The sequence below is a fragment of the Pleurodeles waltl genome, chromosome 3_2, assembly GCF_031143425.1.
Source record: "Pleurodeles waltl isolate 20211129_DDA chromosome 3_2, aPleWal1.hap1.20221129, whole genome shotgun sequence".
In the NCBI taxonomy this organism is placed as follows: Eukaryota; Metazoa; Chordata; class Amphibia; order Caudata; family Salamandridae; genus Pleurodeles; species Pleurodeles waltl.
In genome coordinates, this window is record NC_090441.1 from 17472490 (window position 1) to 17490857 (window position 18368).

Consider the following 18368-nt stretch of genomic DNA (forward strand, 5'->3'; position numbering starts at 1 on the left):
CCCAGAATCCTTTGCAAACATCAAAATTTGGCCAAAAAAACACTTTTTCCTCTCATTTCGGTGACCGAAAGTTCTGGAATCTGAGAGGAGCCACAAATTTCCTTAAACCAAGCGTTCCCCCAAGTCTCCCGATAAAAATGATACCTCACTTGTGTGGGTTGGCCTAGCGCCCGCGACAGGAAATACCCCAAAGTGCAACGTGGACACATCCAATTTTTTGAAAGAAAACAGAGGTGTTTTTTGCAAAGTGCCTACCTGTGGATTTTGTCCTCTCGCTCAGCCGGCCCCCGGGGGGGGCAGAAATGCCCTAAAATAAATTTGACCCCCCACACCCCCAAACCCCCCCTGCCCGGGAGCGACCCTTGCCTACGGGGTCGCTCCCCCTGCGTGACATTGGCGCCAAATAACAAATCCCCGGTGCCTAGTGGTTTCTGCCCCCTTGGGGGCAGATTGACCTAAAATCGACCAATCTGCCCCCAAGGGGGTCTAAATGTGGTCTAAATACAATTTGCCCCCCAGGGCAGCGACCCTTGCCTAAGGGGTCGCTCCCCTTGCGTGAAATTCACGCAAAGAAAAAACTCTCTGGTGTCTAGTGGTTTCTGCCCCCCTTGGGGGCAGATTGGCCTCATCAAAATAGGTGTCTAGTGGGGTTTCAATCGTGCTGGTAGCAGAGCTTCCAGCGCGATGGGGGAGGTCCCTGTGACAAATCAGCGCGCGCTCGCGTGCTGACGTCACGGGGGGGTGGGGGGGGTGGAAGGGGAAGGTCTTCCCCTTCCATCCCCGCCTTGGGGGGGAGGGGGGTGCACAGGGGGGCGCGCTAGCGCTCCCCCAAGTTCCCCTGTGCCTTGGACGAGGTGACCTCGTCCAAGGCACAGGGGAACTGTAGCCTTGGACGAGGTGACCTCGTCCAAGGCACAGAACCGGTTAAGGCAATTCAAAAACTGGAAGTTTGTTGTTTAACATTTTTAGGGTGCCACTCGTCAAAAAGATTCAGCTCTCAGAAAAAGAACCAAGATAACGGCTTGGCTGCTTCAAATCGTCCTACTGCCTACCCCCTTAAAGCCCACTTAACTGGGCATCATACCTGCATCGCAAATCCTTTGAATGTATTCTGTTTCTTTCTTATTCATGGACGATTCATGAGGAAAGGCATTTTGCAACAGTTAGAGCAAACTGTTTTCTTCACATCCAGTGACAACCCTTTCTTTATATGTAAAGTGCTTTGTAGTTCCTGCTACCATGTTAATAATTTAGTTCAAGCAAATTGAGGCGGAGGAAATAAAGGAGATAATCTGGGGTGAAGAACCTCTCCTGCCAAGTGGCAGTCCTTTTATACTATATCTTTTAAGATGGAATTTCCAACATCTGCTTAGAAATGTCTGATATAGCCAATAAGCTTCAAGATGCTAGACTAGGGCACATTCTTGTACATAAATAAGGTACAAAATGACAATTTAGAACACACTGTTTTGGCTTTTTTTATAGTTTGACCTTAAAATATAGATAACGATTTGTTCCAGACTGATGTTGTATCAGGTGTCTTGTTCATGTCTATGTCAGAATAACTGGACAGACAACCTCTATGTCAAAGACAGACATGTTGATGATTCATCAGAAATACATAAAATGGATCTTCAGCCTACTTAAAATGCATTCGGGCCTTCTAGTCTTTACGCCAGTGGGTGATGTGAAACTTGAGGGCTGAGCAAACATGGTACACGCCTCTGGACACATATATATATATATATATATATATATATCACTCACACACACACACACACATTTCATCGAGGCCACCAACTCACTGGACATCTCCCAGTTTGGCTTCCGCAGCAACCACAGCATGGAGACAGCCCTCCTGACAGCCACTGACGACATCAGATTAATCCTAGACCGTTGCCACACCGCAGCACTCATACTCCGACCTCTTAGCAGCATTCAACATGGTCTCCCACAGCACTCTGCGCACCAGACTCCACGACATAGGAATCTGCCGAAGAGCCCTGGAATGGATCCACTCGGTCCTCTCCGGGAGGATGCAGAGGGTCAGACTCCCACCCTAAACTTCCAGACCCACAGGCGCCAACTGCGGAGTCCCCAAGGATCCTCACTAAGTCCCACACTGTTCAACGTAAACATGGCCCCTCTCACTGCCATCGCCAGAAGCCACAGTATGAACATCGTGTCATATGACGATGACATTCAACTCATCATTTCCCTCCCCGAAGACCCGGAGATGGCCAAAAGGAACTTCCACTCAGGAATGGAAGCCGTCAGCATCTGGATGAGAGAAAGCTGCCTCAAGCTCAACTCCGACAAGACTGAGCTCAACATCTTCGGAAATGCCACCTCAGCTTGGGACGACTCTTGGTGACCCACATCCCTAAGTGTCCTCTCCCCCCCTACACTGACTGAGCACGCCCGCAACTTAGGAATCATCCTTGACTCTTCCCTATCCATCACCTGCCAGGTAAACTCTGTTGCTTCCTTCTGCTGGCACACACTCCGCAAACTTGAGAAGATCTTCAGATGGATCCCAGCAGACTGTCGCAGGACAGTCACAGATGCCTTAGTCACTAGCAAGCTTGACTACAGCCACGCCCTCTACGCCGGCACCTCAACCAAGAACATCCAAAAACTTCAACTCATCCAGAACACCGCCAGACTCATTCTGACCCTCCCTCGCCGAGAACACATCTCCCAACACTTGAGGACCTGGCTACCGGTCGAGAAGCGAATCACCTTTCAGCTTCTCACCCACACATACAAGGCCATACACAACGCAGGACCAGCCTACCTGAACCACAGCGTCTCCATCCACACCCCGCCAAATCCCTCACCTTCACCTACACTGCGGCAAAGAGCTGGAACAACCTCCCCCTGCACCTCAGACAGCCCGTCGCTCACCATCTTCAGGAAGAACATCAAGACGTGGCCCTTCGGAGGAGGCCCCTCCCCCGCGCCTTGAGACCCTCATGGGTGAGTAGCCACGCTCTACAAATACGGCTCGATTGATTGACACAGTAAGGCATCAGAAAGCTTAACCATGACTATGCCTGAGCCGACACTTTTCAACCACTCATAAATTGGGAAATGTAAAGAGACATAATAGGTTTGAAAACCACAAAGAGGAAAGGAAGTACCAAGGCAGTGACAAAAGTTTACGTTTGAATTGTTACAAATAATGAAGTACTCAGGAAATTCTCCAAGATGACCTATCCAAATGCTGTATTAACAATATGAAGAGAATGGTTAATTGTGTGATTTTAGTAGAGTAAGATTAGAAGGAAAAATTTAAATAGCTGATAAGATACACTGAACTCTGAAAGACTAAACAAAATGGTGGTCCACTTCCTAGCAAACCAACTGCCAAAGGTAACAACTACAGCTCTATCACTCATGAGCACAGGATAGAGTCTAAAGAGTCGAGGTGAGCAGAAAATAACCTAGGTTTAGCTCTGTTGAGCATGACAGCACTTTCCCAGACTCTGAAGAGGAGAGAATAGTGGCTAGCAGATAGCCTGTAGGAGCTGTGTTGGCAAAACTATCCTTGCTAAGCTGATTGGGATCTTCAAATGTGATGCTCATTTAACTAGCAGTTAAAGGGAAGTCGCTGCTCCCCCATCCAGGTAGATTGACTGACTTTCCACTATACTCATAATGATCTCCAAGTGATTTTTAGAAATATGCTCACCGTAGAAGGATGAAGTTGATAATGAAGGAAATCAATATTACACATTTCTGAGTATGAACGTATGAGGATAGTTGGGAGTTATGACTTAAATATCTTTTCGGAATTACGGTTGGCTATGTCTGTAACTTGTAGCCCACATACTATGAACTGTATGGTCTCTAAACACAGTGGCATTTGGTCAGCAAACCATCCCTTTAGACTGCTTCTTTAACATGAATAAATGTTCCTAAGGATGGTTGACTACATTGGAAAAAAAATCCCTTTAGAGCTAATGTGACAAAACATTAGGACAGGATCAAACTGGTTAAAAGTTTAATAGCAAAATCCCATGTCATTCTAAGTAGATTGGCTCAGCAGGTTAAATCACCCACTGCAGAGATCTGCACAATCTAAATGTAATAGTTAGAACTGTGTCTATTTTTGTCCAACTCACACCAGTTAAACTTAAGACGAGTGCCACTGAGTTAATCATCCCAGCAATTGCTCAGACTGTTATATTAATGTCTAGTTGGTGTTGTCAGTATTAATTTTCTCTAACAGCACTTTTTAAAAAAATTACCCTTAGCCCTGTATAAACACCTACCCCCTAAACTCTAAAATACCTTTACCACCGCATACCCCTACCCATCACTAAACCCTTAAATGTGTGTCTCTATGTATGTGTATATGTATACCCTGCCCACACCTAAACCCTTACATGTGTGTACACACACACACCTTTATACTTACCTTAAATAGACTTACCATGCATGGTAATGGTATGTGTGGTAAAGGACCCAAAAAATGCTTGTTTGGTAAAGGCACCGCATTATATTAGAACATTGGAACGTTGGCAGCTCCATTGAAAACAATGGAGTGCTGTGGGCTTTTACTGGCCGGTAAAAGCCCGCAGCGCCAACATTCCAATGTTCGCTTTGTTCACAGCAACAGCTGTGAACAAAGCCAATCCCCTCGGGCTCCGTGAGCAATTTGTTTTATTTAATAGAACATTCTGCCCTGAGTGGCAGAATGTTCTAATAGCCTTAGAACCCGCCGTAGCGGGCTCTACCGGCTATTAAAGGCCCTTTCCCATGTTAAATGCCTTCGGCTCGGGCATTTAACACGGGAGCGGGCCTTTAATAGCCGGTAGAGCCCGCTACGGCGGGTTCTAAGGCTATAATAAAGGCCGTTTTCTGCCTTGCATCCAGAAGTCTCGCGCTATGTCTCATCTCATGTATGATTTTCAGACAGTGCTGGCTTTTGGTCTCCTATCACTTGAAGATCTGCTATTCCTAGGCCTGCTTTTATAACAAAAATCATAAAGCTGCATACAACACGCTCCAAATGGGTTTAAACATTTCAGTAGTGGCCTGCACTTACATGGGACAGTCCTAGATCACTGCAAGCACCTTGGGTGAAATGGGGTGCAGCACAGACCACTGATACTACGTATGTGTGAAAAAGGCCACTTTATTGAAACAGGTGCGCATCACAAACCATCCTGGGCATATGCTGCCTTACAAAACTAAAACCTTACTATGAATATTTGATTCCTGCACTTCCTAACCCCTTCCCGCCCTCCGCATACATCCCTAGCAATTGATTGTCATCAATTACTGCACCCTGTGATTTAAACACTTTTTAACTTCCCCTTCCATTTAACAGTCTATTAACATCTACCCAACTTATTATTCCCATGACTAAACATTTAATTTCCTGCCTGTTTTTGCTGTGGGCTTGTTTACACCCCTCCATTTTAACCTGATTTGCCTATGTCAACACAATGACCATTAAGTAAAGCCCAGCAACCTTGTGGGCCAACTGCCACCAGAAAAAGTCACTACACTGACATTTTCTCCCCCTGCCAACACTATCCTTCCACACACCTGAATCCTAAGCGTCTGAAATAGAAACTCCCTTATCTCTAATAAGGACACCATCATCGCTGAAAAACTCCAATGAGTCATAGCATAGATCATTATGAACTACATGCCCTATCTCTTCCTTTTTGCAAAAATGCCTCATCTCCCTTTTATTTATTTTTTCTTGCTTTATCTATGGCTTCCGACTTGGAAGCACCTCTCCAACATTGTCTTGGAATAAATTCGGTCTAAACCAGGTAGCACCCTGACCAGTGGGCTTTGATGTCCCTTAAGTCCTGCTTCATGGCTCTTAATAATAACCCGTTTTTCACCACCATGTGGTTCTCACCCAAGTGTATTAGTAAAATGTCTGGGCAAAACTTCCCTTTGGCAAATTATTGAGCTTGGGTGGAAGCTCCTACCACCTCATACCCCCTTTACCATTCCATGCTACAGAAACTGTGTTATTGTCAAAACCAAGAGTCCTTCCCCATGCACTCTACCCTGCTTCCCAGTCCGCCCATCTCACAAAGGAATGACCAAAGATCCACACTGCCAAGCCGTCAGACCATGGGCCTGGGACTGAACCTGCAAAGAGAAAAGTGGATACATGGGTGAAAGAAACTAGATGTCCAAAAAGTCCCCCTTCATAGAACTGACATACCTCCGGAATCAACTGGATGACCAACGACCCATACCTATTATTTGTTCTCTTGACCAACCCCACCTACCCACCTCAGTCACTGCCACAAGGCGGAAAGAATGTGCGCCAAACTCCTGAGCTACTAACCCCTGGCCTGTAAGTGCTTCACTCAAAACTGCCAAGAGTTGAAATGCTTTAAATGTATCTCAGGGAGCTGACTCTGCAGCCTTTTACCCCATGCTACCAGGCAAAGTCCTTTAGAGTGGTACTCAGGCAGCAGGACCGACGTCCTTTTAAATCTCTTATCCATTTTAGACCTATGCAGGCGAATTTCCACCCTGTGGCCTTGAACTCCACTTCCTGTCGTAGCAGCCCCTACCACCCCTCCCACCCAACATTTCAGACACTCTAAATGATCCAAAAACCATCCACATAATCCGTGTAAACAACAGTGGTTTTACTTGCTGAGGCACAAATCTTTGGTAACGTGCCTATTACTCTGCAAAAAACCTGCCAAGCAAGGGGCCTCCTTTTCTGTCCCATGCGGCCTTGTTCCTGGGCCAAACCTTCCAACATCCTTTTTCCCAGTTCCCCTGCTGAAGGTGCATGGCCCCAACACAGCTTATCCATGAAGGCAATGCCCGCCAGTTTTCCTGTTATCGTAACCTTCGTTTTGCCTTTTTTCTGTCAACTATAAAATGAACTGTACCATATCTTCCACTCTTGCCCACTCCCCTGATGTCCGACATGCGTCTGTATTGAGGAATTCTTCCCAAACCTACATGTATGCCTTGTGGTTGGACCCAGTTAGACACTCTACCACCAACACTGTTTCCTACTTTAAATAGTTTTGATGGCATGTGGGTCTTGTCCCTGTCTGCCTCCGTGGCCAGTCAGTGTAACCTCTCCCATTGCGAACGAGATAAAGCATCTGCAATGTCATGGTCCACTCCTGATACATGCCTTGCCCTGAACTGACTGCCATTGAGCAAGCATTCCAACACAAATACCAGCAGTAACCTGAGCACCTGCATGTCCCTCTGTAATTGCTTATTGACCAGCTGTACTGCAGCCATGTTATTCACCCTAAAAAAAGCACCTTCATGTGTTCTAGTAGGGCTCCCCTGCAAGGTGACCGGTCCCACAACGCCATCTGGCTGGCCGTTTTGCGCCATACCTTTGCTTCACTACAGGGTAGGCGAGCCACACTGTGCTCTCCCGAGATCGATACCTGGCGACGACTTGACACCTGTAAATAGGAAAAAGGTCGGGTGTACAGTGCCCCAAATCCCCTACCACCATAAACTGGTCCTTACCAACTTCCTTCCCTCCCTGCCTATTGTGACAAGGTTAACACTATATCCCTCACCCACCCCTTTCCTCGAGTATACCTTGAGTGGCGAAGCCTGTGGCACTTCCATCCTGTCCTCAAGATTCTTGTTGTTACTCCATTACAGCATGGCCGACACCAGCACAGATGCGGGGCCCATTTTTGTAAAAGGCTTCATTGGTTAGGACAGAGAGTTTTCTATTGAAAGTATTAGCCATTTCATTTATTTCAGATTTTTATTATGCTTGTACCGAAAAAATATGTGCTTTCAAAAGACAGTGGCACAAAGCGGTAATCTGTTTATTCAAAAATATTATGAGGAAACTTCATCCTGCATTTAGCTGTTGTGCCTTTAGGTTTCCAAAATGTGAGATTTACATGTACTGTTTAAAATTCAATGCTGTGTTCCCGAGTAACGAGTCACACTAGGATGCGCATAGTTCTGGTAATTGGGCAGGGAGTTTACTTGCTGATGTGTAATATTAGGAAAACAGCTTTGAGCCAAAGCAGAAGGGGAGTAGTGATGACAAGCTTATGACGAAATCTGTTCATTCTTGTGCACATTTGTTAAACAGGCTTTGGCAATAACAATATGTCTGCCATTGGCTGCAAGGATGTTTGGCTTTGTCAGTTGTTTTGTCCTAGTTCTTGTAAAACCGTACTGTTGGGGGAGCGAGTTGTTGAACCCTCGCCAGTGTATAAGCAAATTAAAATAATTTTTTTTTAAATTGGCTAGCCGCAGACGTTTCTTCCTGGAAAAATACACGTTGCCACAGTAGTCCCTGGCTCTGATAGGAACTGCTTTGTGTAAGGATGTGCTCTTTGTAGAAAGGCACAATGGCGTCACTTTCAGTGAAGGTGGCCAAGGGCTGAAGTTGTCTGAACCTACTGCCCAGTGCACCTTGGAGTAGTGGGTGGGATAAAAATGTAATTGACACAACAGACCATTGATGAAGAGGGATGGCAGAAAGTTCCTGTAAGTATAATAAAATATATATAAGTATAGTAATAAAAAATACTATGTGTGTGTGTGTAAATGTATATGCGTGTGTATGTGTGTATACATATATATATATATATATATATATATATATATATATATTTCTATATCTATCTCTAGGTGTGTCTTTTTGTGTTTAGTAAAATCAAAAGTTATTGGCTAACACCACACCTTAAAAAGACAAAAAACTCCACCAATTGCTAAGCAGCCTGACCTGCCAGTATGCTTAAACTCCTATTCTTTCACATGGCTGATGATGTTTGCACATGTACAGTGAACACTAAGTTCTTTAAACTTTGTACTTGAGTGCCAACTGTGAACATGATCTTCACTATGGCAGGAGGTTTAAGCCATTTTGAACAGGAGCTTTGCTATGACAGGTGATCCTGTCTGTTAATAGACACACTGATCCGGTTGTTAAACTTCCTGAAATTGTAGGTTAATCTTAGATAGGCTAGGACAGGTTATTTAATCCTCCTCCTAGTTGGAGTAAGTATGACTATTCAGAAATAACGTGCAAATTAAGACACTGTATAGTAATAATTAAGCAGATGCCTCCTTCTGAATACAGCAAAAACAGTGTGAGGATTCAAAATGTAAAGACTTATCAAAAATCACATTGAGGGCCGTGATGTGTTAATCAGGGCTGATTTACCCCTCTTTGTTAATGGGGTCTTCTGCCGGGCTGAACCTGTAGTTCTTGCTTTAGTCAACCAAGGATTCCATTGTAGCAATTCATAAGAGTTGATGCAGTCACCACACTGAGGAGATGTGAGGCAGATACATCATTACGTTTAGAAAGAGAAGAATAATGTCCTGCCTTATAGAAGCAATACAATTTATTAGAATTATTTGATGGCATCTGTCTGTTCCACAACCTTTAGCAAAATGCTTAATTTGTTTGAATTCATTGAGTTAGTTATCTGACAACAACCCGTGGGCATTAATATTAAGACTGTGAGGCAATACTTAGTAACGTTGTTTTCTGTTTTCCTTGCAAACAGTCCTCTCCCATTGGCGCACTGCATGGCAGCGAAGTTGTTGGTGTAAATCACACCACCATTTGTGGAGGCCGGATATTGTCAAAGAGCAAGAGTCTCCAACATGTTCTGTAATAAGAACTACTTATGATCAGTGGAAATGACCTTGAGCTACTAATAGTTTTAGTGTTGTAATAGTTGACCACATCAGACAAGATTACATTAGTAACCACAACATTCAAGATTACTAGCCATGATCACCTCACTGCATCAAGCAGGGTAGCAAGCAGTAATGTAAAACAAGGCTTTTTCTGTTTGTAAAGCCTTTACATAAGTAATGTATAATAGCTACAGCTGAAAGCCCCTGGTACCAAGGTAATATTATTAGGAAGCTTTACAAATATTTGGGCAATTCAAGCATTTTCCCACAAACATCAGCTTATGCATTCTGAAAATACACTAATTTTTGTCTTGAAAACAAAGTTTTCAATTTTGGCATACATATATTAATTCACCAAAGTAAAAGATTCTAATTTAGAAGTCTGGCCTGGACACGGGAGAGCTACTTACAGGTAGCTGGAGAGCTTACAGTAGCTTGCAAGCTACTCGTTGGGGAAGCCTGTCCTTGGGAGTGCCATGGTGCTTGTTTTGTCTACATGTAACCTTGACAGTTTCTCAGGTTCTTTGCGATTTTTCTTGTCTGTTGTAAGGGGAAGTTGTTTTGCCTGTGAACCCTTTTTTTAAAGCACCTATTAAATCACTGATGTTTTAAAATAAAATAATACAACTACAATACACATTTTGTGAAGCAAATGCGTTCTCTTCATAAGAAACTGAGACTAAATGCTGACTTGCACTCTTGTGTAGGTATGTATTTATTCTCAATATTCTGTATTTGTAACTGAATGAAGTCCCACATGGTATACTTTTGGTCTTCTATTCTTCAAACTACAAATGGCGCATGTTGTGCGGGAAAATGGTGTTCTTTGACTTCCTCGCCCCTCTTTCCTTACATAGAGCCACTTTGCCCATATGGTGGACTTTCAATCTTGGCAAGTTCAAGGCCGATGGTCACCATAATTTTATTACATTCAGTCATATTTCTCAACTATGCAAATGGTGCCATGTCCTCTTTGATAGAAGGCTTAGATGATTTCTTTCTTGACAAGTCAGTGATGGGTGTTATTTCCCTGGGCTTATGAATATAAAATGGAAAGCATATTTGACTCGTGCTACATTTCCATCCAAATTGGACGGAGACCCCAACCTTGTACTTTACCTTTGTTCACACAAGCACAGGTCTGGATTACAAGGAATAAGACGTTCTTGTGGCTAAACATATGGCAACCCATAAGTTAAAATAAATAAAAACACCACTGACCTAGTGTACATAGGTGGGAGATCATATTGTCAAAAACAACTCCTCATTCCAAATGTATTTCTCTGCAGATGGATAAGAAACAGTTCTCATGACTGCCCATACACCTCAAGTTCAACTTTTGCGTCTTCTTGGCAAATGAAAACAAGTGATTACTTTTATTCAAGAACTGCTTTAAACTCCTATTTCGAGAAGGGTATGCACCCCACTGTCCCATCATCAGATGTTGTTGGGCCAAGTAATTTTCACCCTTCTTGTTGCATTCTCATTGACACCATCTTTGAATTTCACACTAACTAACACTTTCAGGTTGAGCTAGTTTTTAGTGTACTGCCATTTGCTGGAATAAAGCTTTAGTTAAACCAACCCATAGGCCAACAACTCCAAGGGCCTAAAATCTTTCTTGTTATTAATACCTGTAGCCTTATGTTGTTTAACTTGGTGTTGGGTACCATCATGAACGTACGATTTAACAGAGATCTTGTAAATATTTTAAGAAATAACTGCTAACAAATGTTTGAATGGTATTTAACCCCTTCTCATTTCCTAATGTGTTTGTTTATAGATGGAACGTGTTTCACACTCAAATTAAATGTAGCACCTTGAACGACTTAACCGGAAAAGACATTTAAGATATTAATGTGAGAGGAGCAGAGACAAATTCTGCTGACGTCTTTTATGGTACTTTCGGAGGAAGGGCAGAATTGCTCATGGTACAGTCTGAAGCATGGCTACATAGCATCTGCCTGAAACGCCTGAAGGCACTTAATTCTTCTCGTGTCCCGTGAAAGTTGGTGCTTTTTAAGAAGTAAACATTTTCCAAAAACAGTTATCAAAAATGACAAGTCTGTTCCGTCGGAGCAGTAGCAATGGCAGCTCAAGGAGCACGTCGTCGCAGGAACTCAACAATAGCCGACCTGCAAGGCATGTTCGGAGACTGGAGTTTAACCAGGCCATGGAGGATTTTAAGACCATGTTCCCAAATATGGAATATGACATTATTGAGTGTGTTCTGAGGGCTAATAACGGTGCTGTGGATGCTACTATTGACCAGTTGCTCCAGATGAGCCTAGATGGCGGTGGATATGATGACAGTTCTGACTCCGATGATAGCATTCCTCCAGAGGTAAGTGTATTTTCATTCATTTTATATGTGACATCGCTGTACTGTTGTAGCTGTATCAAGCAGCTGTTCAGGATGCCATAAAATATCACGTGTTCACATTGCGTTGTTTTGTCAGGTTTGCTAGACAACAAAAACATTGAGTCAGTTTGAATACGGCCTGTAATTCTTGGCACTTCTTACTAGTAACTGTGGAAATATGTTTTTTGTCCTTCTCTTTTGGTAATGTGAAGAATGACCTGTATTGTAATGATTACCAGTTGTTAACACAGCCGTGTGTTTTGTTGAAGAGCCAGTTTTCCATATGGCATGGAGCTATTAAAGACCCATATGTGCAGGAACAACTAGTTGGTTGAGATGAAGCAATTACATTTCATCCCTCCTTTTTTATAGGGAATGAAAAACAAAAAAATAAAGAGGACAGACCAACAATACTATTCAGTACTGGACTATGATATACCTTTAAGTATCCAGGCTTCAAATGGCCATCTGCAGTATCCAGGATTGAAATGGTCATCAGCAGTACATTTTAAGAAAACCACAGATAACTTTTCAATGATAGAAAAGCTGATGGCAGTTTAACCACTTGTATTTCTTTCTTTAACTTCTTCATAGCATGCTACTCTACCTCTACGGTGTCAATGCGTTGTACATTACAACTAACACGGAGTCACTAGGTTAACCCCTTCAACGAAACATGAGGCATTTTAGTTAACAAAGTCAAACTTAAAGTAGGAACATTTCTGTTCAGGACAGAGGGGAGAATGATAGGTGAAGTACACTAAATGCTATGACTTAAGCAAAATAAGAAGAGGTGAAACGCAGGACAGGACTCATTGTGGAAAGGGAGAGGTAGCTAAGGGGGTGGGAAGTAGATGTGAATATGAGGATAAAGGGGAAGATAAGTATTTTGGTAGATTTTAAGATTGTATTTTACAATATGAAACACATCGTAGATTACATCCTCCCCAGTCCAAGATTTTACTGAGTAACTAAGAAGTGGGTTTATTGCCTTATTTCCAGTAATAAAATTATTACTGGATATTCTCTTCTCCCAGCACGCAGACAATCCACTTAGTACTGAGTACCATCCATCTCTGATTACAGGCAATTGGGTAGGACCAGATTGTGTTCTGTCAACTTTCTTGATGACATTTGTTTGCCTGTTCTGAAATAGTGGTGGTCCTCTGGTGTTCCTACCACCCCAGCACCTACACATAAAGCTGGATGGTGAGTGTAGGTATGTGGAGACATTTGATACTCAGGAGCTTAATGCATGCATGTTGTACAAGTAATTCACAAAGTCACAGTAATCAAGTGTGATAAACTAGATAAGTGAAAGTACTGTAGGTGTGAGCACGAGAAAGATTTTGTGCAGCCAGACAAGGAGGTTGAAATGTTAAGTGGTAAACAGACATTTAGCATGAAAATCCTGAAATCACGTTTCTTGCAATGCAAGGTATCAGTGCTATAATTTAGCATTTGCCATTGGACATATCTCACCCACAAAGGTTGCATAAGATATACCCAGGGATCCCTGAGCAGTGCCCAAGATGTGCCAAACAAAAAGTTGATTTTTATCATATGGTATGGTACTACCCTGTGGCATTGGCCTTTTATATGACGGTATCAAAGATCATAGGCAGGACAATCAAATGTGAACCTGAGGGTTGCATGTTGGGTGTTTTTCCGAGGCTCACAGTGGTGGGTTTACAGTTTCTGTTAGCCAAATGCTGTATTGCTATAGCGTTGAGATGCTTTGTTCCTGACTAGGGCTAATTGGTTGCAGCAGGTGCGTAAATATACTGAAGATGAATGGTCTGTGTTGGATGGTATTGCAACATCTGTAGGATGTTCCAATGCTGCTTATAAATGGAATATAAGTTGCCCGAACTGATCTTTGCATGACTCAAAAAAACCTTTGAACTGATCCTTACTGAATTTAAATTCTCATAATTTGCCTTTCCTAGTGTAATTCAGGCTATACTCAAATTTGCTCATAACTTGATTCTAGTTCCTCTTATAGTATTGCATGTTGAATGTCTGATAAATGTTTGGTCTACTTATTAAAGCAGTGACCGCGTTCTGATAGTGTCAGGTTTGATGTTGCTTGGCCTCTAGGAACTTCACTTTTATTGGTGGAATTATGTATCCATGTGTATTTATGACCAATACTGTTTTTGTTATAATAAAATAATAACATATATTTTTTAAATGATTGAAAATGTAAAACAATATTAATAGAGTTGGGAAAGGTTGTTCAGGCCAAATATTTGTTTTATCCTATTTTTAAGTCAATTTGAATGCCTTATCACAGCTGAGGAAGGGCACTGAGGGCATTTGACTCTTACTCCTCCCTACAAAACATGCAGTATTAATGGGCTACTATAATGTAAGGGGAGAGGGGTCTTTTGCAGTCTTGAGTAGAGGAGTAATCCAGTTCCTTGTTTCGAATCCAGGGTTAGTTTACTGTGGCAGAACATGCCATATAGGTTTAGTAAACTCATGCAACTGTGCATGTTCTCCCACAGGCAAGGTAAACTCAAGTAATATATCTGTGCATACTACCGCTCATTCTGATTTCATGTCTTGTAATATATATGTATATATATATATATATATATATATATATATTTATTTATCTCACTTAAGAAAACAAAGATTACAGGGACATTATAGTTGGGTTCACATTTTAAATGTACAAAAACATAGAAAGTCACTTGTTAGAATTGTCTCAAGTAACTATAACTCGTGCCCTAAGGTAACTACAACCCATGCCCCTGGTTCTGCGGGGGGAGTCCAGGCGGCCCCTCTGCATTTAAAACTATGTTTGGCCCCAGGGAGGTGGCGGTCCCTGGGGCATCAGGGGGGTTGGACGCATGTATATCCCCCATTTCCCCGCATATTATTTAAAGGTGGCCCTGGGGAGGTAGCGGGGCACGGAGTTCACAGAACCCCCCCACCCCCCACTTCAGTAAAAACATTTTGCCCCAGGGGGGTGGTGGTCCCCCTGGTTGAAGTGTTGGCAGTCAATCCGATCCCAGGATGAGATTGGGAGGGTTTGCGGAGCCTTCACGTCCCTCTAAACACAAATTCGTTTTTTCTTTAATTTCTCAAAAATTAATGAACTGATTCTCACCAAATAACAAAAAGGGCGCCTTCTGGACCAAGAACTACCTTTCTGCCAGGTTTGGTGTAATTACGTCCAGTAGTTCAGATGCAATTTCTGTTTGAAATCCATATGGTAAAATGATTGGGAGAAACAGCGCTTTACTCCCTTCTTTTCTCCGTCCCTGCTTGACAGATCACCCCAAAACTTTGCAGACAGCAGCTCAAGTGAGTGCAATATTTTTTTGGGGGGAAATTTTTTGTGAAGATTCATTAAACAGCACCAAAGTTATTTGCAAAATAAAAAAACACTTTTTCTACAGAAACTAGGTCCTAACTATAACTACCTAGTGGCGACCACCACTAGGAAATATATATATTTCCTTGTGCCTCCATTCCAAGAACGCGTAACACGCCAGCACCAAAAACTACAGGACTCCACTGCAGGTGTTAACATGGTTTATTAAAAATCCATCTAGAGTGACATGAAAGTTCTCCAAACTTGTTCAGTACGTGTGCAAAGGCCCCTACTCAAAAGTGCCTTTCATGGCCTACGCGTTTCAATGTGATGCCTTCTACTGGGCCTCTCCAGTATATGTGTGTGTATATATGTCTCTCCAATAAACAAAATTGCTCAATCCTCCGCCGCAAAGTGGCAGCTCGAGGCGGGGTAGTGACCCCCAAACATTCAAAACAACTTTCAGTCCAGCCTGGGTGCACTCCTTCCAATGGGCACAGGGTGAAGAAAAACAGCCTCGGCCACTCAGTCTTGCCAAAGTGAAGTTTATTGGTCAGCAGAAACCCTGTGTGTTCCGGAAAGCCAATTTCCTTGTTCACGGGTAAGAGACCCGTAAACCCTTTACATTTTTAGTCCCAAAGTGCATTGATTGCAGAAACATAAATACGGACCATAGACCAAGAGTTAACTGGGATACCAACAAAGTATTGCCCATTTTAAAGTGATCACTCAAACAGCATTACTGAAAGCAGTGCTGATAAATATCCTCAAAGCATAATATTACACCTCATATTAACAAAGATTTGTAAATAATATTCCTAATACTGCATTAAACACCTTGATAGAGATTAAATGGTTCCCAGCGTCCTTAAGAAAAATGTCAAGGAATGCGCTTGAGTCCCCCATGGGTTCCTAACTATTCACTTGGCTCAAAATCCAAGGTCTAATACAAAAAGTATAACTGTGGTTGACTTTTAACTCTGTCTGCACAAATCAATGAAGCCCAAGTGGGCAAATGGAAAAAAGGATATAATAGCTCTTTTGCTTGTCTTCAGAAAATCCATAAATCTCTTATCCAATTGATGTCCATCTCGATAGTCCTTCAGTATAACTTTAACCAAGAGTACCACCACACTTGTGAATTAAAGTGTGTAAAATAGATTAGAAAAACAGTGCACTATTGTTTAAAAACATGGTAAAGGCAGCAAGCTAAATAATACTCAAATCAAATTGAACTATGTTACCCACAACCAACGGTAAGTCAAAATGTAGTGGTTCAATCACCCACATGTACTGCCAACTCCTCGTCCATATTAAGCCCTGTCGGATGTGAAGTGTTTAAACCAATGATCAATCTGGATTCAAGTCTTCTTAATGCCTAAACTCTATTTCCTCCTCTTTCCCTGGCTGTAATTCTATACAAAACAGCAAATTTTAAAAGATTGACCTCCTGCTCATAGAAATCTTTGAAATGCCTGGCAACTTGATATGCTTTGTCATTATGCAAAATTGCCCTTATGGGTTCCAGTACCCACTTTTTGCCCACATTAATGGTACTGCCAATGTAGAATTTGTTACAAGGGTAGTAGAGAGTGCAGACACTATAATCATAAGTACAGGATAAGTGTTTCTTGATAATGTAAGGCCTGGAAATAGTGGGAAATTTGACAGTTTAAAAATTTCACTAGATTTACTAGCTTCTGGATTGTTTGTTTGAGCTTGAGGTATGAGGCACCTACTCAGAGAATCACTAGGAGAAATATGTCTCCTGAAAGTGAAACATGGGTGTTCTTTCAAATTCTTGGCAAATGTCTCATCAATTCTAAAGACAGGCCAAAATTTGCTGAAGATCTTTCAATTCACAGATATTACTAGGGTACGTTGTAATAAACCTAATAGGTTGCTTACCATCATGAATTTTATTCTTGGTTAACAGCAAATCTTGTCTATTGACCTGGGAAACTTTGTGTGGCGCCTTATCAATCATGAATTTAGTATAACCTCTTTGGAAAAACCTCTTAGTCATTATCTCAACTTCTTGGAAGAAGGTCCTGTCAGAGCGACATCATAATAGCTCTCCATATGGAATGCTCTGTATCACGTTTTTAGGATGATTACTCCTAGCATGTAACAGACTTTTACCAGCATTTTTCTTCCTGTATAAAATAGTTGCCAATTTCCCATTATGGTTGCAGATCATAACATCTAAAAACTCTATTGTCTTAAAATCATCTTGACAGGAGAATGCTAAATTCAATGAATTGTCATTTAAAATATTCATAAAAGTATGGGCTGACTCAGCGTCTCCTCTCCAAATGCAAAATATATCATCGATATATCTGATCCAGTGGACCACGTGCTTGTCAAACAAATCGATGTTCCCGAACAACTGTTCCTCCCACCAGCCGAGGTAAAGACCTGCATAGCTGGGGGCAAAACAGGTGCCCATTGCAGTCCCCTGTGTCTGCCTGTAAATCACTTTGTTGAAAATAAAGAAGGTGTTCGTAAGACAAACAGAAATAATTTCGAGAAGTATCTCAGTGTCCATAAGGTAAGACAAGGACCTTGCTCTTAGGAAACGTCTGGTAGCCTGAGTACCCAAATTATGGGATATGCAAGTATACAGGCTATTGATAACCAAACATATAAATAGGAAATCATCTTTGATTAAGCGTAACAAATCAGTAGTATCTCTAATGTATGGAGGGAGTGTCTCTACAAAAGGCTGCAAGAAAACAATCAACATATTTGGAAATATTTTCTAATGAACCTCCCCTCAAAGAAACAATAGTTCTACCTGGGGGATTTGTTGAGTTTTTATGCAAGAAAATATATGGCTGGTATCTTACGGAATTCTACCCTCAAGAACTAGTATTCTTCCCATTCCAGTAGCTCTCTGTCTTTCCATTCTTTGAGTCTCTCAAACTATATGTTATTAGCTTCCTTAATGACACTCCTACTAGAGATCTCATAACTAGTTGCACCATTTAACTGTTGTGAGCCTTTTTTCAAATACATCTGAATAGGTAAGAC

At 42.1% G+C, this 18368-nt stretch overlaps 1 protein-coding gene across 10 annotated transcripts in view; it reads left to right on the forward strand.

The window, feature by feature from the left end:
- Window positions 1-18368, forward strand: part of CUEDC1 (CUE domain containing 1) — a 383678-nt gene that overhangs the window by 226156 nt on the left and 139154 nt on the right. For all 10 annotated transcript variants that reach the window (XM_069226613.1, XM_069226616.1, XM_069226611.1 and 7 more), the window contains one exon: window positions 11432-11992. In XM_069226613.1, coding sequence (XP_069082714.1) covers window positions 11705-11992 — 288 coding nt within the window. In that variant the 5' untranslated portion in view covers window positions 11432-11704. The remainder of the gene's footprint in view (window positions 1-11431; window positions 11993-18368) is intronic.